Below are 26,090 nucleotides of genomic sequence, written 5' to 3'. Positions count from 1 at the left end.
AGGTATGTGAGGGCGGCCCAACATGCTACAGTGGAGCAGATCCCTGCTAAAATAAACCAGGGGGCTACCAGACATGTGTCTAAAAAAAACTGTTTAGTGAACCCTACCGCGTATGGGCCTCCGAAGCAGATGAATGGCCAATGCCCCCGTTAGTCCATGAATGATTTTTCTTTGAACGAAACCTCTTTTGCCTGACCATCAGACTTCTTTATAGATGATGGTCTGTCATCCGTCGGCTAAAACAATTGTTCGTTGTTAAAGTGTTTGTCTTGCCATTTATATTGATGACTTCTCTTCAGGATAGGTCCTCAATATCTGATCGGCAGGGGGTCCGATGCCTTGCACCCCTGCCGATCATTTGTTTTAAGTGGAGGCAACGTTCCATGTGAGGGCTCTTTCCTGGTCATTACACTACACATCGTCTCCTCTGGCGAAGTAGCGTAATGTAATCACAAGTACTCGCTCCATTCAGGTGAATGGAGCGAGTACTTGTCATTACACTGTGTCACCATAACTTCTAAAATGACGGGCACAGCCCCACATTACCACAGTCTGTCCTGCCTGTACTTGAGCTGTCTTCTCATTAACTCTATTCCTCCAGAGATTCAGATCTTATCAGCTGGATTCAGGATCCTAATCCCTGACAAGGCAGTGTTTTTAACCCCTTAAGGACTCGGCCCTATTTCACCTTAAGGACTTGGCCATTTTTTGCAAATCTGACCAGTGTCACTTTAAGTGCTCATAACTTTAAAACGCTTTGACTTACCCAGGCCGTTCTGAGATTGTTTTTTCGTCACATATTGTACTTCATGACACTGCTAAAATTGGGTCAAAAAAGTTAATTTTTTTGCATAAAAAAATACAATTTTTACCGAAAATTTTGAAAAATTAGCAAATTTCAAAGTTTCAGTTTCTCTACCTCTGTAATACATAGTAATACCCCCAAAAATTGTGATGACTTTACATTCCCCATATGTCTACTTCATGTTTGCAGCATTTTGGGAATGATATTTTATTTTTTGGGGATGTTACAAGGCTTAGAAGTTTAGAAGCAAATTTTGAAATTTTCAGAAATCTTCAAAATCCCACTTTTTATGGACCAGTTCAGGTTTGAAGTCATATTGTGAGGCTTAGATAATAGAAACCTCCCAAAAATGACCCCATTCTAGAAACTACACCCCTCAAGGTATTCAAAACAGTTTTTTCAAACTTTATTAACCCTTTAGGTCTTCCACAAGAGTTAATGGCAGATGGAGAAACAATTTTGAAATTTCAATTTTTGGGAAAATTTTCCAATATAATAAATTTTTTCCAGGAGTAAAACAAGGGTTAACTGCCAAACAAAACTCAAAATGGGTTGCCCCGATTCTGTAGTTTGCAGAAACACCCCATATGTGGTCGTAAACTACTGTTTGGCCGAACGGGAGCACATAGAAGAAGGGGAACACCATATGGGTTTTGGAAGGCAGATTTTGCAGGACTGGTTTTGTTTATACCATGTCCCATTTGAAGCCCCCTGTTGCACCCCTAGAATAGAAATTTCAAAAAAGTGACTCCATCTAAGAAAGTACACCCCTCAAGGTATTCAAAACTGGGTTTACAAACTTTGTTAACCCTTTAGGTGCTCCACAAGAGTTATTGGCAGATGGAGAAACAATTTAGAAATTTCAATTTTTTGGAAAATTTTCCAATATAATCAATTTTTTCCAGGAGTAAAACAGGGGTTAACTGCCAAACAAAACTCAAAATGGGTTGCCCTGATTCTGTAGTTTGCAAAAACACCCCATATGTGGTCGTAAACTACTGTTTGGCCAAACGGGAGCACATAGAAGAAGGGGAACACCATATGGGTTTTGGAAGGCAGATTTTGCAGGACTGGTTTTGTTTATACCATGTCCCATTTGAAGCCCCCTGTTGCACCCCTAGAATAGAAATTTCAAAAAAGTGACTCCATCTAAGAAAGTACACCCCTCAAGGTATTCAAAACTGGGTTTACAAACTTTGTTAACCCTTTAGGTGCTCCACAAGAGTTATTGGCAGATGGAGAAACAATTTAGAAATTTCAATTTTTTGGAAAATTTTCCAATATAATCAATTTTTTCCAGGAGTAAAACAGGGGTTAACTGCCAAACAAAACTCAAAATGGGTTGCCCTGATTCTGTAGTTTGCAAAAACACCCCATATGTGGTCGTAAACTACTGTTTGGCCAAACGGGAGCACATAGAAGGAGGGGAACACCATATGGGTTTTGGAAGGCAGATTTTGCAGGACTGGTTTTGTTTACACCATGTCCCATTTGAAGCCCCCTGTTGCACCCCTAGAATAGAAATTTCAAAAAAGTGACCCCATCTAGGAAACTACGGGATCAGGTGGTTGTTGTTTTGGGACTATTTTAGGGGTAAATATGATTTTTGGTTGCTCTTCATTACTCTTTTTTGAGGCAATGTAACAAAAAAAAAAATTAAAAAATTGTTTCTACATTCGCTATTTAGTTTTGTGGAACACCTAAAGGGTTAACATAGTTTGTAAAGTAACTTTTGAATACCTTGAGGGGTGTAGTTTCTTAGATGGGGTCACTTTTTTGGAGTTTCTAGTCTAGGCTACATCAGGGGGGGCTTCTAATGGGACATGGTGTCAAAAAAAAAACTGTCCATCAAAATCTGCCTTCCAGAAACCGTATGGAGTTCCCTTCGTTCTATGCCCTGCCGTGCGGCTATATAACCATTTACGACCACATATGGGGTGTTTCTGCAAACTACAGAATCAGGGCCATAAATATTGAGTTTTGTTTGGCTGTTGACCCTTGCTTTATTACCGGCAAAAAGGATTCAAATGGAAATTTTGCCCAAAAATGGGTGTTTTGGCACCGTTTTTATTTTATATTTTTAACACCGTTCATCCGAGGCGTTTGGTCAAAAGTTATTTTTATAGCGACGACTTTTACGCACGCGACGATGCCCAATATGTATGGCTCTCAGACTTTGGAGACACTAAGCAGGCATCCTAAAAACTGCGGCCCTCCAGATGTTGTAAAACTACAATTCCCACCATGCCCTGCTGATGGCTGTAGGTTGTCTGGGCATGCTGGGAGTTATAGTTTTACAACATCTGGAGGGCCGCAGTTTGAGGATGCCTGCTCTAAAACTAATATTTTTTTGGGTGAAAAAAATTGTTTCCGTGTCTCCAAAGTCTGAGAGCCATAGTTTTTTATGTTCTCTAGTGGACTGTTGGGGATTATAAAAATTTAGTACTCCATGGAAGTGTGATACTCCCTGAAGCAATTGATAATGCAGAGGCCTGGATGATCGGGGCACGTGTCACACTGAGTAGTGGTGTCCTTCCGTATCCCCCTCTTGTGACACACTCTGCATCTTTTTTGGGTTCGTCCCTTCTTTCCAGTATGGGGGACCACACCTGGAAAGTGTTGGCCAGGGACGATCCGGGCGCCTCCAATTCCCGAGGTACTCCGGCCTGCTCTTTCCCGGTCCGAAAAGATCAGGTCTTTGAGGACTGCCTCATAGAATTGGAGGAATGTCCCTGTGCTGCCAGCGCTTCGGGATAGTACAAAAGAGTTGTACATGGCAACCTGTACCAAGTAGACCGCAACTTTTTTGTACCATGCCCGGGTTTTGCGCATGGCATTATATGGCTTGAGGACTTGATCAGAGAGATCAACTCCTCCCATATACCGATTGTAGTCGACGATACAATCGGGCTTGAGGACCGTTGCCGCGGTACCTCGCACAGGGACTGGGGTGGTGCTGTTACCGTGGATTGTGGACAGCATAAGGACATCCCTCTTGTCCTTATATCTGACCAGCAACAGGTTTCCACTGGTAAGTGCACGGGTCTCACCCCTGGGGATAGGTACCTGGAGGGGGTGGGCAGGGAGGCCGCGTTGATTTTTCCGCACGGTCCCACAAGCGAACGTGGATCTGGCGGCAAGGGACCTGAACAAGGGAATGCTGGTATAAAAGTTGTCCACGTACAAGTGGTAACCGTTATCCAGCAGTGGGTACATAAGGTCCCACACGAGTTTCCCGGTAACACCCAGAGTGGGGGGACATTCTGGGGGTTGAATCCGGGAATCTCGCCCCTCGTACACACGAAATTTGTAAGTGTACCCTGAGGTACTCTCACAAATTTTGTATAGCTTCACGCCATACCTCGCCCGCTTTGTGGGAATATATTGGCGGAAACTGAGTCTCCCCTTGAACGCAACGAGAGACTCATCAACCGCGACCTCCCTTCCAGGTACGTAGGCCTGCTGAAATGTGGCCCCAAAGTGATCGATGACCGGCCGTATCTTATACAGCCGGTCATAGGCAGGATCACCTCGGGGTGGACATGCTGCATTATCGGAATAATGCAGACATTTCCGGATGGCCTCAAACCGGGGACGTGTCATAACCATACTGTACAGTGGGGTCTGGTATAGGACGTCCCCACTCCAGTATTGTCTGACACTGGGTTTTTGGACTAGACCCATATGCAGCACGAGGCCCCAAAATGTCCTCATCTCGGCTGCACTGACCGGCGTCCAGCCACCGGGTCTAGCCAAAAATGAGCCTGGGTTTTGAGCGACGAACTGTTGGGCATACAGATTCGTCTGCTCCACCATCAGATTCACCAGTGGGTTACTGAAAAAAAAACTAAAATAGTCAATTTCAGTAAACCCCACTGTGGGAATCTGGATTCCAGGATTGCCAGCAAAATCCGGAATCTCAGGCTCAAAGTCCACTGGGGGACACCAGCTAAGTTCATCGGCAGGGGGCTCCGGTGGACTTATTTGGTGGGCCGGGAAACCAGTACGAACCCCAGGGCGGCTCGTACTAGGGTGGGCCATAGGATCCCTAGCATGTGGGGCCCCTGGCTCCGCCTGGCGGCGTCTCCGCCGCCTTGGTGGCTCATCGTCATCCGATGATGATGAGGAGGATGCGGATAACAAAAGGAACGTGGGGTCATCCTCATCCTCACTGGGGCTCTCGGAGTCGGAGGCAATCTGGGCGTATGCCTCCTCGGCCGAGAACATCCGGCGGGCCATGGGTGTGTGTGCGTGTATGTGTGCGTGTGTGGCAAACTTTATTATATGTGCGTGTGTGTGGGGGCAACGGGTGTTCGCGTACTAAATAAGGAAAAAAAAGGGGCAAGTGTTAGAAAAAAAAAAAAAAAGTTCAAAGTTGCTGATCAGCGGTACAAGTGGCAGGGGGGGGGTCTGGGGTCTGATGGATCAGAAAGAAAGAAAAGAAAGTTTAGTAAAAGTTTTTTTTTTTCCTAACTTCCCTTCTTTCCCTTCCTAACGGTGCCTCTCCCTCACTGACCCTAACCTACCTGGGTGGCGATGGGTGCAGGAGGGTGATGGATTACGATTAGGGGGGCTCAGGAGCTGGACGCTGGACGGTGCTGCACGGTCAGGGTGCTGGACAGGAAGAGGAGGGGAGAGAGGAGCACAGGAAGTTTGAATCTCGCGCCTCTCTCCCCTGCACCAATCAGCACCCTGGACAGCGGCGTTCAGCACCAGGGCCAGCACCGCCTCTCCAAATCCTTGGACTGCGATAGGTGGTGTATAATTACGCCACCGATCGCAGTCTTTTTCCGGTTCATCGGGTCACAGGACACCCGAATGGACCGAAAACGCAGAAAACCGCAGGTCTGAATTGACCTGCGGTTTTCTGCGATCGTCGATACGGGGGGGGTCAAATGACCCCCCCCTGCACTGTTACGGGATGCCGGCTGAATGATTTCAGCCAAAATCCCGTTCCGATTAACCCCCGCGGCGCCGGAATAGCAAATTAAAGCCATGACGTACCGGTACGTCATGGGTCCTTAAGGATTCGGGAACCATGCCGTACCGGTACGTCCTAAGTCCTTAAGGGGTTAAGTAACTTGTCCTGCTGTGTGATTAGGACAGGTTTTGTGTGTGCTAATAGGACGGCGGCCATTTTATTGCTCCTATTGATTGCTCCCCACACAAAATGAGCCAACTAATGAAAGGTATTTGGGAATATATTTATAATAAAGTAATATGTAAGTATTTTTTGTCATTTTATTTTCTTAATTCCTGGAGAACCTCTTTAAGTTCTACAAAATGAAAATGACATAATTCATGCAGCTTCTACTTTTACTACATATTTTGTAAAGGTCCAGAAATGTTGACATTTTGGCTCTTTAACAATGCTAGATGGCGTCATTTTACAAGATGTTTGTCCGGTCATTTACCTCATTTGGCTTACACTGAGATTTATTCACTGAGTTTATTGAGCCTGTCAGTAGAAAATTGAAATTCACTGTTAAACCAGGCTGAATGCTTTGTACAGGTTGCTCGGCTTAATAGAATACGTTTTACTTGGCAATCTAGTTCTTCTTTCTGGAAAAAAATACTTTTCATCCATATGCAAATGAGCAGTTAAGTGCAATGAGTGCAGATCCAAGTCACTCTGTGCACCCTTGCTTTTGTTTTCCTCTCCCAGGTCATCCTTATCCTTCTGGCAGAGGAAGCAGGAAGAGCAAGGGTTTACAAAGTGGCTTGGGCTTGACCTTGACCTCTGTGCGCTTAACTACTCAGTCTGCATATGGATTAAAAGTATTGTATTTTTCACTTCATAAGACTTAGCAGACCAGAAGACGCACCTAGGATATAGAGGAGGAAAATAGGAAAAATATTTTTTATCGAACCTCAGATTAAACCCCCAACCTCGATCAGACAAAATAAATAAACAAACTTGCCTCTCCTGCTCCAAACTGCACTGACATTCGAAGCTCCCTGGTCTTCTGTTGGTCTAGCGCTGCGCTGTGACCTGACGTCGCACAGCATCAGGTCATAGTGCGCTCCTCTGTACACTACGTTCTGATGCTGTACGCAGTTGGGACATGTGCAGTGCCTGGAAGAAGACCAGGGAGTGGTGAGTGCAGCCAGCACAGTGCTACACTTATTGCTACTTGCTCCTCCTGCATGATGGAAGCGGTTATTAGTATTCGGTCCATAAGACGCACTGACATTTTCCCGCCGTGGTGGTGCCAAAAATACAGTACTTTCTCTCCGGAAAGATGCAATGGATTGTTAAGTGATAATATAACACTACATCCTCTGCGTTTGGAGGAAAGAAGGTTTGTACACAAACATAGAAGAGGATTCTTTACGGTAAGAGCAGTGAGACTATGGAACTCTCTGCCTGAGGAGGTGGTGATGGTGAGTACAATAAAGGAATTCAAGAGGGGCCTGGATGTGTTTCTGGAGCGTAATAATATTACAGGCTATAGCTACTAGAGAGGGGTCGTTGATCCAGGGAGTTATTCTGATTGCCTGATTGGAGTCGGGAAGGAATTTTTTATTCCCCTAAAGTGGGGAAAATTGGCTTCTACCTCAGTTTTTTTTTTTGCCTTCCTCTGGATCAACTTGCAGGGTGACAGGCCGAACTGGATGGACAAATGTCTTTTTTTCGGCCTTATGTACTATGTTACTATGTATGTTACATTCAGCTGAGCTAGTTACTGGATTAACAGTAAATTTCTTGGTAACAGGCTGCCTTTAAAAAATGTGGCAAAAATAACTTTCCAAAATTGATGAAAAAAGACTTTTAGGAAAAAATACAAGCAAAAGCTGTATGAGGGAAACTTCATGTTCTGCTGTTAACTACCAGCAAACATCTGTCGGCTTAGTAATCAAGTAATATCTGCAAACTTAACGATTTCCTCATCTGCATCTATTTGCAAAGAGAATAAGATGCAATAGATTCAGTAGATATTATTGAACAAGGCAAAGGAGCCCTGGGGGAACCTAGATGCTCAGGCTAGTTTCACACTAGCGTTCAGAGATCTGGTAGGCTGTTACGGCAGTGAACAGCCTGCCTGAGCTCTCTGGATCCGGCATTGCCAGACACTCCTATTGGTCCCATTAACTATCATGGTGACCGGCAAAGATCCGGACGTAACTTGGCAAATATGCAGAGAATCGGCTGAATGCTAGTGTGAAACTAGCCTCACGTTAACTTTTCATAGGTATAATTTATATACAGTTCCCTATATAAACAGGGAATAGAATAGCAGTGGCTATATGACTAGGACATCAGCGGTGGGCTCTGTTTTGTAAATCGGTAATTGTTTTTGTATTGGAATTTTCAAATGTACATTCCTTATGTAGTTTTATGTATACATGTTGGGTTACAGTGCATTGCATAATTCTTTTGTATATGTTTATTATATCTGTAACTTGTTTATTAGGGAAGAAGATGATATAAATGATGTGACTTCTATGGCCGGTGTTAATCTGAATGAAGAAAATGCCTGTATATTGGCAACAAACTCGGAACTAGTTGGTGCAGTGATTCGATCTTGCAAAGATGAACCATTTTTATTTACATCTGCTCTTCAAACCCGAATCTTGGACATAGGTAAGAAATGGTTAAGTATTTCACGTCTGTAATTGGTTAAAGAATTATATTTGCTTGACGAGAAGATACAGTAGGTTCCTAATCCAGCATGCGTAAGATGCCAGTGTTCAGAACTTCCAAACTAGGGTATTAGAAATTCGGAGATAAAAAAAAAAAAAGCAAAAGAACATTTTGTGGGAGATGTACTGTATTTTTCACTCCATAAGACGCACCAAACCATAAGATGCACCTGGGATTTAGAGGAGGAAAATAAGAAAAAAAATATTTTTCATCAGACCTCAGATCAGACTCCTAAGCTTCATTAGACCTAAAATAAATAAATGAACTTGCCTCTCTTGCACCAGATGGCGCTGCCACTCTCTAGTACCAAGAAAGCTATAGTCACCATTCCCAGGTCCTACTGTACTAATGAGCGCTTCCATAATGGAAGCACTCATTAGTACACCCGTCATAAAACACGCTACCATTTTCACCCACCCTTGGAGGGAAGAAAGTGTGGCGTACAGAGCAAAAAATATGGTATATTTTATTGCTGATGTTTTGCTGTGGCATTGTAGACCCCAGTGTGGAGCCTTTGGAAAGTACAGAAGTTCTAGACCACCATGAAAAATGATGTTTTAATATATGCAAAAGAGCCTTTAGGAACCATGTGCTCATCCCTCCTAAGACTTTCTGATCACTTTTTATTAAATTTGAGGGGGGGGGCAAGGTGACCAAAAAATGGTGTATCGCGCATTTTTATTTGTCACGCAAGAAAAATATTTTTATATTAGTTTAGACAATTTCAGACGTGGCGATACCTGTTGTGTGTTTTTATTGTTTGTTTATATGTAAAATATGAATGGGGGCTGATTTGCTTTTTTTAGGTTTGTGTTTTTTTACTTTAAACTTTTTTTTTACTTTTAGTCGCCTTAGGTTTCTTGGACATGCAATTTTCTGATTGCTTGTCCCATTGACTGCAAAATAATATTTTTTAAATCTATTGGATTCTGACACTGCCTCAGAAGTCGTGCCTCATGCCCATCTTTTCAGGCAGTTAGCCATGACAGCCCTGGGAAGGTTTTTAAAGGCCCCAGGCTGCCATGGCAACTGATCAGAGCTCTGCGATTCTGCCCCCTCCCTCTGTCTAACCCTACAGATGCTATGATCGCTATTGATCATGGCATCTGAGGGGTTAAATGACTGGGATCAGTGTGATCGCCAATCTCAGTCGTTGCAACCGGTTGCCGACTGTAGTATGCTGCAGCCAGCTTTTGTCCTGTATGGAGTGCGCTCAGATAGTCATCAGTATCTGATAAGTGGAAGTCTGACTCCTGGCATCCTCGCAGATCAGCTCTTTAAAGAGGGCACTGTTCTCCATTGAACTTTACAGGCTCTTCCTAAGCCAATGAAGTCATGTTCGTCGGTCACAAGGCCTATGTGCAGATCAGTCCCATTCAAGTGAATGGGCCTAGGCTGCAATACCAAACACAGCCACTGTACAATGTACAAGAGTTGTGCCCGATATGCTGTAAGGAAGCCGGAGTACCACAGCCTCTTCAAACAGCTGATTCTCAGGGGTGCTGTGAGTTGGACTCCCTTCAATCAGATGTTGATGACCTATCCTGGGTATAGGCCATCTGTATTGATCTCCTAGGAAACCGACGCCCCTTGAAAAAGCGGAGCGAAACGCGTGTCGGGGTGCACTCCCTAGAGGTTCAAGTTGTTTCCCCCCACTCCATTTTATCAGGTATTTATTTGGCACTTGTTGTTGTTTGGCCGTATATGGGTTGTATTATATGCATTTTTGCTTCTTATGCTATTTACCGTATTTTTCGCCCTATAAGATGCACCGGCCCATAATACGCACCTAGGTTTTTGAGGAGGAAAATAAGAAAAAAAATTTTTTTAACCAAAAGGTGTGCTATTGGTGGATTTGAACTAATGGCGGTCTGTACATGACACTATTATGGGTGGGATCTGTGGATGATGCACTGTTATGGGGCAGCTGTGGATGGCATTATGATGCGGGGGGGGGGGGGGGGGGGTCTGTGGATGGCATTATGATGGTGGGGGGGGATCTGTGGATGGCATTATGATGGTGGGGGGGATCTGTGGATGGCAAGGGCATTATGATAGGGGGGGGGAATCTGTGGATGGCACTGTTATGGGGTGGTGGATTTGTGGATGACACTGCTATATGTGTCATCCACAGATTCCCCCCCCCCCCCCCCCATCATAATGCCCTTGCCATCCACAGACCCCCCCCCCCCCCCCCCATCATTATCCCATTCACAGATTCCTAGGGAGGGACTGTAGGTAGGCGGGGAGAGCGGCGGAGCCGTGCAGGCACTGTACTCTGGCCCTGCAGCTCAGTATGTACTGTATTATACGTAGTGTTAATCATCAGATCTAAACTAAATAATGATGCGCTCCCCATGTGTACTGTACTTACCGATACACATGTCACACTCCTGTAGTAAGCGCTAGCAGGCAGGCCGGGCGGCCGTAACTCACGGAGGTCACGTGCCTGCTCCGCCTACTTCATTCATAAAGTAGGCGGAGCAGGCACGTGACCTCCGTGAGTTACGGCCGCCCCGGCCTGCCTGCTAGCTGCTAGTGCTTACTACAGGAGCGTGTCATGTACCGGTAAGCACATGGGGAGCAAGGGAAGCGCATCATTATTCAGTTTAGATATGCTGATTAACACTACGTATAATACAGTACATACTGAGCTGCGGGGCCAGAGTACAGTGCCTGCACGGCCCCGCCGCTCTCACCGCCTACTACAGTCCCTCCTCACTAATACATCGCAGACTGCGATGTAAATTGCCAGCATTCGCCCCATAAGACGCAGGGGCACTTTTGGGGGGAAAAAAGTGCGTCTTATGGGGCGAAAAACACGGTATGCCTCCACCCCTTTTTTGGCTTAGTTAACCCTTGTGGTTTTTACCTGTATTATTTGGTACGGACTTCCTCCTTTGGTCTTTGAGGAGTCCGTTTATGTATTTTCATGCAATGTGCTGTTAAGCCATAATGATTATTCCTGAGGGGGGATTTTTTACCTTGTGTACCTACTGGGGAGCTGCTTATTCGCAGCGTTTACTGCATTGCTGCTATTTATTTATTCATACTTTAATTATTCATATATATATATGTTGTCTTATCATGTCATTTAATAAAATGTCATGATTTTACAAGTGTGCTCTCGGTTTTTTGGTATTATTAGGAAACCGCTTTAACCCTTAGGATATCGGAGTTTTTTCTTTTTTGTGTTTATTTTTTTTCCCCTATTTTCCTTGAGCCATAACTTTATTTTTGCGTTCACATAGCTGTATGAGGGCTTATTTTTTGAGGGGCAAGTTGTACTTTCTAATGCCACCATTTAATATGGCATACAATGTAGTGGGAAGCGGGAATAAAATTCCAAAGGGGGGGGAAGGGGTTGGGGGGAAAAAGCAATCCCTCCACCGTTTTGTTCCCACGGCGTTCCCTTTGCGGCCAAACTAACCTGTGCCCTTCATTCTCTGGGTCAGTACGATTACAACGATACCACATATGTATAGGTTTTTATGTCTAAATAGTGTAAAAATACATTTTAACTTTGAAAAAAATTTTTTTTTCATATTCTGATCCCTATACCTTTTTTATAGTTATATCTACTGAGCTGTGTGGGGCTCATTTTTTGGAGGGACAATCTGTTTTTTTTATTGATACCATATTCTACGAAAAGGGGGTTTTTATATTATGTATATTTATTTATTTATTTATTTATTTATTTTTGAAGCTCGTATTTGAGCCTACAAATTATTATTTTTTTTTTTTAATTCATAGATTTTTTTAGATTCATTATTTGTACAGAATTGGCCAAAATAAGAATTTCAGCTTCAATGCCCTTGGTTTCTTCAGAGAGACCCAGCGCAATGAAATCAATTACCAGCATCCTCTGGCCGTAGAGGATGCCAGTAATTTTTCACCCTTTAGATGCCGTGATCTCACTTGAACACTGCATCTAAAGGCTTTAATGACCGCGATCAGCCTTATTGTCAATGCAAGCTTTTAGCTTTAAATTTTCTATAAATTAGCAAAGATTTCAAACATTCTGTTTTCATTATCTCATTATGGGGTATTGAGTGCAGAATGATGGGGAAAGTCAAATAATTAGTTATAGAATAGTTATGTTTCATACGCTTGTATATTTGTGTTATTTATAAGTAGACAAATATTACAATTGACACCGTAGTCACTCTTTTTCTAGTATCTGTGGTCATGAGACCCTGAATTATAAAACATTATAGTAGAGCCTTTAATTTAAAAATGATCTTTTAAGGGTTCATCCCAGTAGAACAAAACCTTGTCCATATGCCCTCCCAGGCTTGAGACTGACCTCTATTAGGCTACATTCACACGTCCGCAATGTGTTTTGCGGAAACACGGAGTCACGGATCCGCAAAACACGGAAAGCGGCAATGTGCGTTCCGCATTTTGCGGACCGCACATTGCCGACATAATAGAATATGCCTGTTCTTGTCCGCAATTGCGGACAAGAATAGGACATGTTCTATTTTTTTGCGGAAACGGAAGCACAGATGCGGAAGTGCGGATCCGCAAATGTGGATGCGGACAGCACATTCCGTCCCCATAGAGAATGAATGGGTCCGCACCCTTTCCGCAAAATTGCGGAAAGGATGCGGACACATTTTGCGGACGTGTGAATGGAGCCTTACCCAGAATGAATAGCCGCTGCAAATAATGGCGTTCTCTCTGTACAACTCCAGCATGCCTTCAGTTAGAGAAGAGATTTTCAAGAAGGAAAAGCCCTTTTAAGGTCATTACAAATTCCAAATACTGAAAATGTCTGAAGGTCACTGTTAGTTATATTAAGAAAATAAAAATTGAAGCTCTTTTTAGATTTAAAGGGGTTGTCCAACTTAGAAGAGCCTCCTTGTGCCTGTAGATGTGTTAAAATTATAAAAGAATACATACCACTTAACCACCCCCCTTTTTTAGCTCTGCTCCTCCCTTCTGGCTTCAGTATAAATATTATATATGCATGTGACTGTTGCAGCCAGTCCATTGAGGCCAGTGATTCGCTGCAGCGGTCACGTTCCATATATGGCTATGTCACCACTGCAGCCTGTAAACACAAGCCAGAGGTGAGGACAGGAGCAGCGGAACTGGAAATGGTGAGGGATTATGTGCTGTTTGTTCTTTTAATACATCTGGAAGCGCTGTGAAAGTTTTCATAGAAGTCAAATTACCAACACCAAAAGAGATATATGGATCCTCACTATGTCATATGAAATATTGTACCAACACTAAGTATAATCAATCAACACATAATTTTATTATAATCACTATAAGGCTACTTTCACACTAGTAGCAGGACGGATCCGACAGGCTGTTGACCCTGTCGGATCCGTCCTGCCGCTATTTCGTCCCCATTGACTATAATGGGGACGGGGGCGGAACTCCGGCGCAGCACAGCGAGATGCCACCGGACTAAAAGTACTGCATGTCCGACTCTGCCGACTATAATGGGGACGGAGCAGCGGCACGGCGAAATAGTGGCGGGACGTAGCAGCGGCACGGCGAAATAGTGGCAGGACGGATCCGACAGGGTGAACAGCCTGTCGGATCCGTCCTGCCGCTAGTGTGAAAGTACCCTAATTCACATGATTGGCAGAACACAATGCGCTTGGCGTGCGGTCCTCCTCTTCCGGACTGCGGGGCGCGCACATATCCGCTGGCGCCTCGGCAGAGATTCAGGCGCCATATAGTCAGCGGCGCCTACTTATTATTTACAACACACAGGTGAGAATGGTCCGCTAATGGTTACTCCACCTATCATAGGCAGGTTTAAATGTTTGGGCCAATAAACAACCTGGTTTTGTGATCTGTTTTACACACCGAGTCCTATATGTACCCAGCACCAGTTTACCCTTACCCCTTGAAAAAGCAGCACGCGAAACGCGCATCAAAGAGTGGACTGGTGGTGTTTGTATTTCTCGCCCATATTCCTTGGGGGACACAGGAAACCATGGGTATAGCTCTGCTCCCTAGGAGGCGTGACACTAAGTGAAAGCTGTAAGCCCCTCCTCCATCAGCTATACCCTTCAGCCTGGAGAAGAGACTGCCAGTTTTTTGCTTAGTGTCCAAGGAGGCAAGACACCCCCTGCTTATGCAGGGTTGTTTTCCTATGATTTTTTTATTTTTGTGTTATTTGTTGTTTTTAATTCGATTTTCTTCTACCTACAGGGACAACAGAGGCGCATTAGACCCCTCTGTTTCTCCCGGGGTTGAGTTGCGCCAGTGCCGGTAATTCCGCACTGCCGCCAACCCCACAGAAGACAAGGTGGACCAGGGCAGCCTCGCTCCCCTGCGTCCCGCCAGCTCAGGGTCGCCCGCACGCCAAGTCCCTCCCCCGGCTTCCTGCCACTGCGGTGCCAGGAGCTGAAGGGGCGACCCCCGCTGGATGGACTGAGGGCGAAGACAGCGTATGGTGAGAGTGGCTGCTCCAGCCTCCCCTTCCTCCCTCCCACCGCTGCTACATCCCCCATGGCCGCTGCTACATCCCCCATGGCCACTGCTACATGGCCACTGCTACATCGCCCCCCCCCCCCCCCCGGGCATATCGGGACCGTTACCGGGCAGGGGAGTTTATCTGGGCAAGTCCTTGGCAGGGACGCTGCCTTCAGGGGACGGCTGCAGGCAAGCAAGCCGTCTGCCACATCCAGGCGCGGCGGGGGCCGCTTACTTGGCGTGAACGGCGCCATTTCATCTTGGCCGGCACTTCATCACCTTGGGGGTTAAAATCATTTTGCTGCGCGCGCGCGGCTCTGCTTCTTCTTCAGCGCGGCAGAGGGGGGGGGCGGAGCTTCCTACATGCGCTCCGCAACTTCCGGTTTCATCGGGCTCCACTTCTCAGTGCTGCGTGGAATCCTCTCTGCCGTGCGATCCTGAAGCCATTCATCTCCGTGCTGCTGCCTCTCCTCCACAGCCTCCTCAGTCTGTTCCCCTTACCGCTGCCGCTTGCATCATCCGGGTCTGGTAGGACTGTTAACCCCCTCCGTGCCACCACTTTTCTTTGGGGTCTCCCACTTTAAGTGCAACATCTTTTTTCCACCATGTCAGACCCTTCTGCAGCCGCCAAGCCTTGGTACCATGCCTGTACTGCTTGTAGGGAACCCTTTCCCCGGGGGCAGTCTGATCCGCACTGTACTGCATGCCGAGCTCCACCGCAGCCTCAGTCGCCCGCTGTGTCGCTCCCTGCTTCCTCTGACCCGCCTGACTGGGCTAGATCCCTGTCCCAGGCCGTGGAAAGCCTCACTCATGTCGTGGGCCGCCTAATAGACAGGCCACCTACCCCGCAGGACGCCTCTCTGACTGTCGCGCCCTCCGGGTCCACTGCTTCTGCCGCTGCAGCGGGTTCACTCTCTCTTAGTGACCCCTCCCGAGCTAGGCACTCTCAGAAGCGTATTAGAGTAGAGCGAGCCTCCTCCTCTGAGGCCTCACTCTCCCCGCCACGCGTGCGCACCCAGACGGGCCTCTCCTCTCCAAAGGATTCGCTCTCTGAAGGTGAATTGGCGGTTTCAGATTTGGAAATGGACTCGGCCCTGCCGTCCAAGCTAGCCTCAGCGATGGGTCAACTCATCTCTGATATTCGTGACACCTTTAAGGTGCAGGATGACCCCCCTAGCTCTGACGCAGCTAGCGTCTCCTTTATCAGACCCAGGCAGGCCTCAAAAGTCTTTCCAATCCACTCTGATTTCTCCTCTGTGGTGTCTAAGGCTTGGGCTCGCCCGGACGCCCGTTTTGTCAACCCCAAGAAGCTGGACATTTGCTATCCTTTTCCAGCCGATGTCGTGGCCACATGGTCTTCCCCACCCAAGGTGGACCCCCCTGTGGCCTGGCTGTCAAAGAACACGGCCATCCCTGTTCCCGACGGGTCTTCTCTTCAGTCAGCGGAGGACCGTCGCATGGAGACCCTTTCCAAGGGCATTTTTGCTGCCTCCGGTTCTGCTCTCAGACCGGTTTTTGCCTCTGCTTGAGCAGGGAAAGCAATCTCTGCTTGGGGTGCGCAGCTGGAACAGGAGTTGGACTCGGACGTCCCCATCCAGGACCTACGTTCCTTGGCCCAGCTTATTATTCGGGCCGGGAATTTTGTTTGTGAGGCCTCCCTTGATGCGGGAGCTCTTATTGCACGCTCCTCCGCCCTGGCAGTTTCCGTCAGGAGGGAGCTCTGGCTGAAGGTTTGGAAAGTGGACGCTGCCTCCAAACGTTCCTTGGCGGGGCTACCGTTTGCGGGTTCCCGCCTTTTCGGGGTCCGCCTAGACGAACTTATTTCGGAGGCCACGGGTGGTAAAAGCACCCATCTTCCTCAACCCCAAGCCAGGGGCGCCCCCCGCGGACGCCCTGGTGCGTCTCGTTTTCGGTCCTCCCACAGGGCCTCTGGGGCTCCCACCACAGCTGCCGCTTCGGCTCCTCCCCAGGATAAGCGTAGGAAGCCGTTTTTTCGGGCGCAGCCCTCCTGGCGCAAGCCGCAGGCTGCCCGCACACCCGCAGCAAAGCAGTCCTCTGCCTGAAGGCGCGCCCCCACCCACCCGGGTGGGGGGCCGGCTCCTCCTTTTCAGGGACGTCTGGATGGCTCACGTCTCCGACGCCTGGGCCCTCGAAATTGTGTCCTCCGGATACAAAATCGAATTTGCATCCTTCCCTCCAGATCGGTTCTTTCGCTCCCGCCCGCCGCGGGACCCGAAAAGCGCGGCTGCGTTCTCCGCGGCCGTTCAAGCCTTACTGGACAGGGGGGTGATTACCCCCGTTCCTCTAGAGGAAAGGTTCCAAGGGTTCTACTCGAACCTCTTTGTAGTTCCCAAGAAGGGAGGACCTCAAAAAGCTCAACCGTTTTCTCCTCCTTCGACTGTTTCGGATGGAGTCCCTCTGTTCCGCGGTGGCTTCCCTGGAGCAGGGAGATTTCATGTCTTCCATCGATATACAGGATGCCTACCTCCATGTTCCGGTAGCCCGGTGTCACCATCGCTTCCTCCGATTCACCGTGGGGGACCTCCACTTCCAATTTGTCGCCCTTCCCTTTGGGCTGGCAACAGCCCCCCGGGTGTTCACCAAGGTCCTGGCCCCGGTTTTGGCCTTACTCCGTTCCAGGGGTGTTTTTCTGCTACCGTACTTGGACGATATCCTCATCAAGGCTCCGTCCCTTTCTCAAGCGGTTGCCAGCGTGGATCTCACTCTAGAGACTCTGGCGAGGTTCGGTTGGGTCATCAACTTCCCCAAGTCCTCCCTTCCCCCCTCCAGACAACTAGTCTTCCTGGGAATGCTTTTAGACACAGGAGCGGCGGAGGTACGTCTTCCCTCGGAAAAACGTCTGATCCTCCGTGGGGCGGTTCGGGGTCTCCTTCTCCACCGTCGACCGTCCTTCCGCTTCTGCATGCGGGTCTTGGGGCAGATGGTTGCCTGCTTCGAGGCGATCCCATTTCACTCCCGCCCTCTCCAACGGGCGATCCTCTCCTCCTGGGACAAATCGCCGGAGTCTCTGGATCATCCCTTCCATCTATCGCCTCCGGTGCGGTCATCTCTCCGCTGGTGGTTACAGTCCCCTCTTCTGGGCAGGTCCTTTCTGCCACTCAACTGGTTGGTGGTTACAACCGATGCCAGTCTCTTGGGCTGGGGAGGCGTGTTTCCTCCCCGATCCGTCCAGGGCATTTGGTCTCCATCGGAGTCCAAACTCTCGATCAATGTCCTGGAGCTGAGAGCGGCCCTTCTGTCTCTACGACACTGGACTCATCTGCTGAAGGGTCATCCAGTTCGTGTACAATCGGACAACGCCACGGCTGTGGCGTACATAAACCACCAGGGGGGCACTCGCAGCGCTGCAGCAATGCGGGAGGTCACCAGCATTCTCCGTTGGGCGGAAGCCCACGTCCCGGCCCTATCTGCAATTTTTATTCCAGGGGTGGACAATTGGGCGGCGGACTTCCTCAGTCGCACCACCGTCGACCCCGGCGAGTGGTCTCTTCACCCGGAGGTATTCGAGGCCATTTGCCTTCGTTGGGGCATACCGGACGTGGACCTCATGGCCTCAAAATTCAATCACAAGGTCCCCGCCTATCTGTCCAGGGCCAGGGATCCGGGAGCTTGCGGAGCCGACGCCCTCGTTCTTCCTTGGCGAGGCTTCGCGCGCCCATACATATTCCCTCCCATCCCTCTCCTGCCCAAGGTCCTTCGGAAGATCGCGGCGGAAGGCGTCTCGGTGATTCTGGTCGCTCCGGACTGGCCCCGCCGGTCTTGGTATGCCGACCTCATGCTGCTCCTGGCAGACGCGCCCTGGCCGCTGCCCGCCAGGGAAGATCTTCTCTCTCAGGGACCGATCTTCCACCCGCGTTTAGGGTCCCTACGTTTGACGGCGTGGTTGTTGAGACCACCGTCCTGACACGTAGGGGTTTTTCTGCGGACGTCGTCCGCACCATGATCCGCGCCCGTAAGCCGTCCTCTTCTAGGATCTATTATAGGACCTGGAGGACCTTTTTGGGGTTCTGTGCCGATCTGGGGATTCCTCCGCTCCGCTTTTCTCTCCCCACCGTTTTGTCCTTCCTGCAGAGCGGACTGGCCCAAGGTCTGGGCCTTAGTTCTTTGAAGGGTCAGGTGTCTGCGCTGTCCATTTTGTTTCAGCGCCCACTGGCCCCCCTTGGTCCTGTCAAGACCTTCCTTCAGGGCGTGGCTCACGCGGTTCCCCCGTACCGCCCTCCGGTACCGCCCTGGGACCTGAACCTGGTTCTCTCAGCGCTCCAGGCTTCCCCTTTCGAGCCTCTGCGGACGGTTTCCTTGCGACTTCTGTCCTGCAAGGTTATTTTCCTTGTAGCCGTCACCTCTCTTCGGAGGGTGTCCGAATTGGCTGCACTCTCCTGTCTGGAACCTTTCCTAGTGTTCCACCAGGACAAGGTGGTTCTTCGTCCGGTCCCTTCCTTCCTTCCTAAGGTGGTCTCCGCCTTTCATCTGAACGAGGACATCGTTCTCCCCTCTTTGTGTCCTTCCCCTTCCCACCCGCGGGAGAGGAAGCTTCATCGCCTGGACGTTGTCAGGGCGCTCAAGATTTACCTGGAAGTAACCAGCTCTTTCAGGCATACTGACTCGCTCTTTGTGGTCCCGGAGGGGTCGCGCAGAGGGATGGCGGCATCCAAAGTTGCTATCGCCCGTTTTGTCAAGATGGCTGTTACTGAGGCTTATCTCGCCAAGGGCAAGGTTCCGCCCCTTGGTGTTACCGCTCACTCCACTAGAGTGGTCGGGGCTTTCTGGGCTCAGAGGAATCGGGCTTCTACGGAGCAGATTTGCAAGGCGGCCACTTGGTCCTCCTTGCACACCTTCACCAAGTTCTACAGGGTGCATGCTCATGCGTCGGCTGACGCTGCTTTAGGCTGTCTGGTGTTGCAGGCGGCAGTTGATTGATGCCTCTGGTGTTGGTTGAGTTTGTTCTGGTCCCTCCCTTCTGGGACTGCTCTGGAACGTCCCATGGTTTCCTGTGTCCCCCAAGGAATATGGGCGAGAAAAGGAGACTTTTGTATTACTTACCAGTAAAGTCTCTTTCTCGCTCTTCCTTGGGGGACACAGCACCCGCCCTTCATTTGGGTTACAGTTGTGGTTCCGGCTTGGTTGCCCCCGTTGGGGCTCGACAGTTCTTTTTCCGGTTGGTGGTTATCTTTCACTACTTGGACACGCAACTGGCAGTCTCTTCTCCAGGCTGAAGGGTGTAGCTGATGGAGGAGGGGCTTACAGCTTTCACTTAGTGTCACGCCTCCTAGGGAGCAGAGCTATACCCATGGTTTCCTGTGTCCCCCAAGGAAGAGCGAGAAAGAGACTTTACTGGTAAGTAATACAAAAGTCTCCTTTTTGTTGTGGACTATCTTGCAGTCAGTATTAGTGTGAAGCACTGTCTGGCTTTTCAGTAAGTCTCACCAATTTTTGGTGCTGCACATTTTTTTTAAATCAAGTCGTTTTTATTGAAACAATAAATACAGAGTGTTACAACAAACATTCGTTGTTTTTTCTTTCTTGCTTTATCCACCGTGTGGATTCAGAGTACAACAGTAACCGTGCCAATAACGACACACAGTTTATCCAATATCAGTACATAATGTGTATACATGTTAAAACAAATATTTGAAACAAAGGATTATACATATCAAATCCCCCCCCAAATCCCTCCCCCCCCAACCTTGCCTAACGCCCCCCTCCCTTATAACTAGTCTTGATTTTGACGAGCCTATATAACCACATGAGTGTGAGATAACCAATCACTCCACAATTTATCAAACTTTTGCGGACATCCTCTCTTCACATACACCCCTTTTTCAAGTATCATCATGTCATTCACCTTCCGTTCAAACTCACTCAGTGTAGGCGGACTTCCCTGGATCCACCTCATAGCAATCAATTTCCTGGCCACATATAGCAACCTCCCCACAGCTACCTTAACCGATTCATTCCCTCCAATCTCAGACACATATCCCAATATACACACCTTTGGGTCCTTTTGGATTTTCAATGACATTCTGCTATTAATCATATTTCTTACCTCCTCCCAATAATTACCAATTACTGGGCAAGACCACAGCATATGTAACAAATCCGCCCCCTCTTCCATACATTTTGGACACCTGTCATCAATTCTTACTCCAACCTTTTTTAGAAACACCGGTGTTTTGTACACTCTATGTATAATAAATAGCTGGGATAGTTTGCCCTGTTCGCTCAAGGACACCTTGGGGACCCCTTCCAATATATCTTCCCACTTGTCTTTAGACATAACCCCCACGTCAGCCTCCCATTTTTTCATTCTTGAGAGCGGAAACCCCTCCAGGAATTTTCCCAATAAAAGAGCATACAACTGTGATATCAGCCCTCTTTTCCCTCCTCCTGACGGGAGAACAAGCTTATGAACCACCTCCATTTGAGCTATCACACATCCTTTCCGCAGTGTGACCTCAAGGGCATGCCTCATTTGGAGATATTTATAAAACCACCCCCTAGGAACATTAAATTCCTGCTGCAGGTTTTGAAATGACTTGCATATCTTGTCCTTGATTAATTGGCCAATTCTCGTCACTCCATAAGTTTCCCAATTCCTAAGTCCTGGTATGGCAAAAAATTCGGGCAACAGATGATTTTTTCCAATAGGGGAAAGTTCACGAATTCCACCTACACCTCTTAGCTGCTTCACCTTTGCCCAAACTTTTTTCATAAGTTCAATAAGAGGGAGTTTTTCTCTCCCAGCATGCATTCCTGAGCCTTCCAGAATGCCCATGAGGTCCCTACTGCCCAACCAATGTTGCAATATCTGCCCTGTCATATCTGGAGCTTGCAAATCAATCCATCCCTTGAAGTGTTGACATTGGGAAGCCAGAAAGTAAATCCATGCATTAGGGACAGCCAGGCCCCCTTCCGACTTAGTATATTGCAATGTCTCCAGTTTAATCCTAGCCTGCCCATATTTCCAAGTAAGATCCCTAACTATAGAATACATTTTCTTGAATCTATCCTGGGGGATCCATACGGGAGCATTATTCAGTACATACAGCAACTGGGGCATCATAACCATTTTTAAAAGGTTAACTCTACCTACCACCGAAAGAAAGAGTCTACACCATGACCTTACTTTAAGCCTGAAAATAGCTAGCAATGGGGATAGATTAAGGTCTTCAAAATCCGATAGTCTCAGTGTTATATATAGTCCCAGATATTTGAATTTATCCACCCATGGCACCAGGCTATCTGCTTGTCTGCCTGACAAGGCCTGCCCATCTATTGGCATCAAAGAGGATTTTTGCCAATTTATCTGAAGTCCAGAGAAGCTACCAAATCTGTCAATCAATGCCATGGCCGCATCCAGGGACGCACCAGTATCGCCCATAAAAAGCAGAGTATCATCAGCGTACATAGCCACTTTATTGTGCAGCCCACCATATCTAAACCCCACTATATTTGTTGATAAGCGAATATGCGCCGCAAGCGGTTCTATTGCGAGAGCAAACAATAAGGGCGACAATGGGCATCCCTGTCTGGTGCCCCTGGCAAGAGCGAAACAATCTGACAACCCTCCATTAGCTCTAATTCTCGCCTTAGGACTAGAGTATAGGACCTTTACCCACTGAATGAACCGTGCTCCAAAACCCATATTTTTCAAGACCCCCCACAAGTAACTCCACTCCACACTATCGAACGCCTTAGCGGCGTCAAGAGCAAGCAAGGCCCTGTCTCCACAGTTATCCGCCGGAATATTTAAGCTAGCATACAGCCTACGGAGATTAATAGCCGTCGATTTCCCAGGCATAAAACCCGTCTGATCCGGGTGCACTATGGTCAGAATTACTTTGGACAGCCTGTTCGCCAACACCTTCGCCAGGAGCTTAACATCAGCTGTGAGAAGCGAAATTGGTCTGTAGGAATCCGGTATTTTAGGATCCTTCCCAGGTTTAGGTATAACCACAATTATAGCTTCCCGCATCGAATGTGGTAACGAACCTGCCTCCAATGAGTGCTCAAGCACCTTAAGTAATTCAGGAAGTAATATCCCTTGCAGCTTTTTATACACCTCCACTGGGAGGCCATCAGCTCCAGGCGCCTTACCATTCGCCATACCCCCAAGCGCAGCCTCCAGTTCCTCCAGTGAAATCGGCTCTTCCAGCCTTACTCTATCCTCCTCTGACAGCCTCGATAACTGTGCCTCCCCTAGAAATTCATTAAGAGCCTCCTCAGAACTAGAGCCAGTGGAAGCATATAGAGATACATAAAAGCTTTTTAGAATATCTAATATTCCTTTCGTGTCCTGGCTACTATTCCCTCTGCCATCTCTCAGTTCCTGAATACAAGAGGAGCCTCTCTGAGCCTGTGATACCACCGACAACAGATGTCCCACCTTCTCACCTTCTTCAAAGGATCTCTGACGGTAAAAACTTCTCTTTCTCTCTGCAGCCTGCACTAAATGACACCTCAGCTGCTCCTAAGCAAACGCCAGCGCCTCGCTATTAATCAGGGTGGGGGATCTACCAAACTCTCTCTCCGCCTCAGCCACCAGTACATGCGCCTTAACATCTGCCTCCCTAGACCTAGATTTATGCTTATTAATTTCTTTCATTAAGACTCCCCTCAGGAATGCTTTCATGGCGTCCCAAACACCCGGTACCGAGGCCGTCCCTGTATTAATAGCAAAAAACTCCTTAATTTCAAGAGATATCCCGGACAGATCACCCAGCACATTTAGCCAATGTGAGTTACACTTCCACAGCCTCGGTCCCTGTCTGAGCACCCCCAGGCACAAGTCTATCTGCACCAAAGAATGGTCAGACAACGACCGAGGATGATAGACAACATCCCCAACCAGTGGCAGCATTATATCATTAACAAGGGCCAAATCAATACGCGATAACGAATGATGCGCGGCAGATCTGCACGAGAATTCACGCTTATCAGGATTACGCAATCTCCATACATCATGCACACCTATTTCACCCATAATATTTCTAGGAGCCACACTCCCCGGTAAACCCTGCTCCTTCTACCCGGCATCTATCTAAGGAGTCATTTAGCGTGCAATTAAAGTCCCCAACCAGTAGCCACGGCAGCCCAGGGAAGTCCGCCACAAAGTCCATAATCTCTCTTATCAATGGGGATGCAAACGGTGGAGGCACATACACAGACACCAGCACCACCTGTATTTCGTCCACCTTACACACCACACACACATATCTACCATCCGCATCCACACATTCCTGCATATGTTCATACCTAATGCTACTATGCACAATCATACTAACCCCTCTAGAGTGAGAAGAATGGGTTGAATGCAATGCATATGTCACCCAATTTTTACTCATCCAGTGTAGATTTTCACCAATCAGATGCGTTTCCTGAAGACAACCTATAGCCGGCTGAAACCGCCCCAAGTATTGAAAAACACACTGTCTCTTTCGTGCATCTGCCATTCCTCTCACATTCCAGCTTAAAACTCTAATCACCTGTGACATGATAGAACTTCAGACCATACTTGGATCTCACATCCCACTCCAACTTCCTCAGCTCATATTTCAAGACCTTATCTCTTCCCCCCCAACTCCCTACCCATAACCACTATTATAGCTTCCCGCATCGAATGTGGTAACGAACCTGCCTCCAATAAGTGCTCAAGCACCTTAAGTAATTCAGGAAGTAATATCCCTTGCAGCTTTTTATACACCTCCACTGGGAGGCCATCAGCTCCAGGCGCCTTACCATTCGCCATACTCCCGCCCCCCTCCCCCCCTTTCCCAATCAAATTCCTATACCTGGGGAACATTTTCCCTATGATATCAACCTCACACATTAAAACTGGGCCATCTGAGAGCAACTTACCCCCCAACATATAATAATCATAAAAGATTATAACAACATCTCTCAGGTAGAGAATCCTCTTCACATCTGAGAAATCCATTTTACTCTCAGCAACCTACTCCCTCCACAGGATCTACCTTGTGGTAGCATTACATAATACACTTCTTAACTGGTGCAACCTTTATAGCAACCTTAGAGTGCAAATGCAAATATAAAGTGAACATAAGAAACTATATCTTAGCCTCCTTCAAGTGTTCAGGGCCCCACTTCTCAATTGTCGCTCGTGGACGTCCAGCCACTGCGCCGCCTCCTCCGGATCTTCAAAAAATCTGGTGGATCCCAATGCCACCACTCGCAGTTTAGCAGGAAACAACATAGCATATTGAACTTGTAGACTTCTCAGCCTTTTTTTTATGTCCATAAATCTGCTTCTCCTCCGCTGCACTTCATTGGAATAATCTGGAAATATGGACACTTTCACCCCATTCAGGACCATCTCCTCATTGTCCCTCGATTGCCGCAGGATAGTGTCCCGGTCTTTAAAGTGCAGGATCTTCGCCAGTATAGGACGAGGTGGTCTGCCTGGCGGAAGCGGCCGCATGGGGACTCTGTGCGCCCGCTCCACCGCATACAGGGAAGATAGACCTTTCTCATTAAATAGCTGATGCAACCATTTCTCCACAAATTCTGTAGCGTTATCTCCCTCCGTCTTTTCTGGCATTCCCACAATCCGCAGGTTGTTCCTTCTGGACCTGTTCTCCAGATCGTCAGTTTTAGCATATAAAGCAGCTATGTCCTTAGCAGTTGTTTTTGCCGCCATTTGCAGAGGCCGAACCTCATCTTCTATAGTAGACACCCTCTTCTCCAATTCAGAGGTGCGTTCAGATTTCTTGTGTAGGTCGTGCCTAATTATAGACACATCTGACCTCAGGCTACCAACTTGTACAGAGAGCACCTTCAGGGTACTGTTACAGCTAGCCACAGCAGCCATAATATCTTTTAACGTGGGCTCTTCATTAGCCGCATCTTTGGGGCCTACCGTGCTTTTGGCTGGACATGCAGGGGTTAATGGCGGCCACTCCGCCGCATCCAGGGTCTCCCCCTCCAGGGATCCGTCCTCTTGTTCAGAGGAATTATGCACGTCTGTCTCCTTCTCCTCTACCCAGTCTCCCACACCGTTATCAGCGCGGGCAAACTTGCTTAACTTTGCGGCCGCACTCTGGCTCAGTTTGGACTGGGAGGCCGGCCCCTCTTCCTCCTCGGCGCCATGCTGGCTCACCTCCGGCCTATCGTATCGCGGCCCTTTGCTGGATTTTCGCGGCATGTCCGGTCTTCACTCACCCA

At 47.9% G+C, this 26,090-nt stretch overlaps 1 protein-coding gene across 1 annotated transcript in view; it reads left to right on the top strand.

Annotated features, from left to right (window-relative positions):
• The window catches only part of TAF4B (TATA-box binding protein associated factor 4b), a 140,628-nt gene that overhangs the window by 88,364 nt on the left and 26,174 nt on the right, over positions 1-26,090 (top strand). The window contains exon 10 of the mRNA XM_040433895.1: positions 8,221-8,390. Coding sequence (XP_040289829.1) covers positions 8,221-8,390 — 170 coding nt within the window. The remainder of the gene's footprint in view (positions 1-8,220; positions 8,391-26,090) is intronic.

Source organism: Bufo bufo, chromosome 5 (assembly GCF_905171765.1).
Source record: "Bufo bufo chromosome 5, aBufBuf1.1, whole genome shotgun sequence".
Taxonomy (NCBI): Eukaryota; Metazoa; Chordata; class Amphibia; order Anura; family Bufonidae; genus Bufo; species Bufo bufo.
This window is presented reverse-complemented; position numbering and strand designations above follow the sequence as displayed.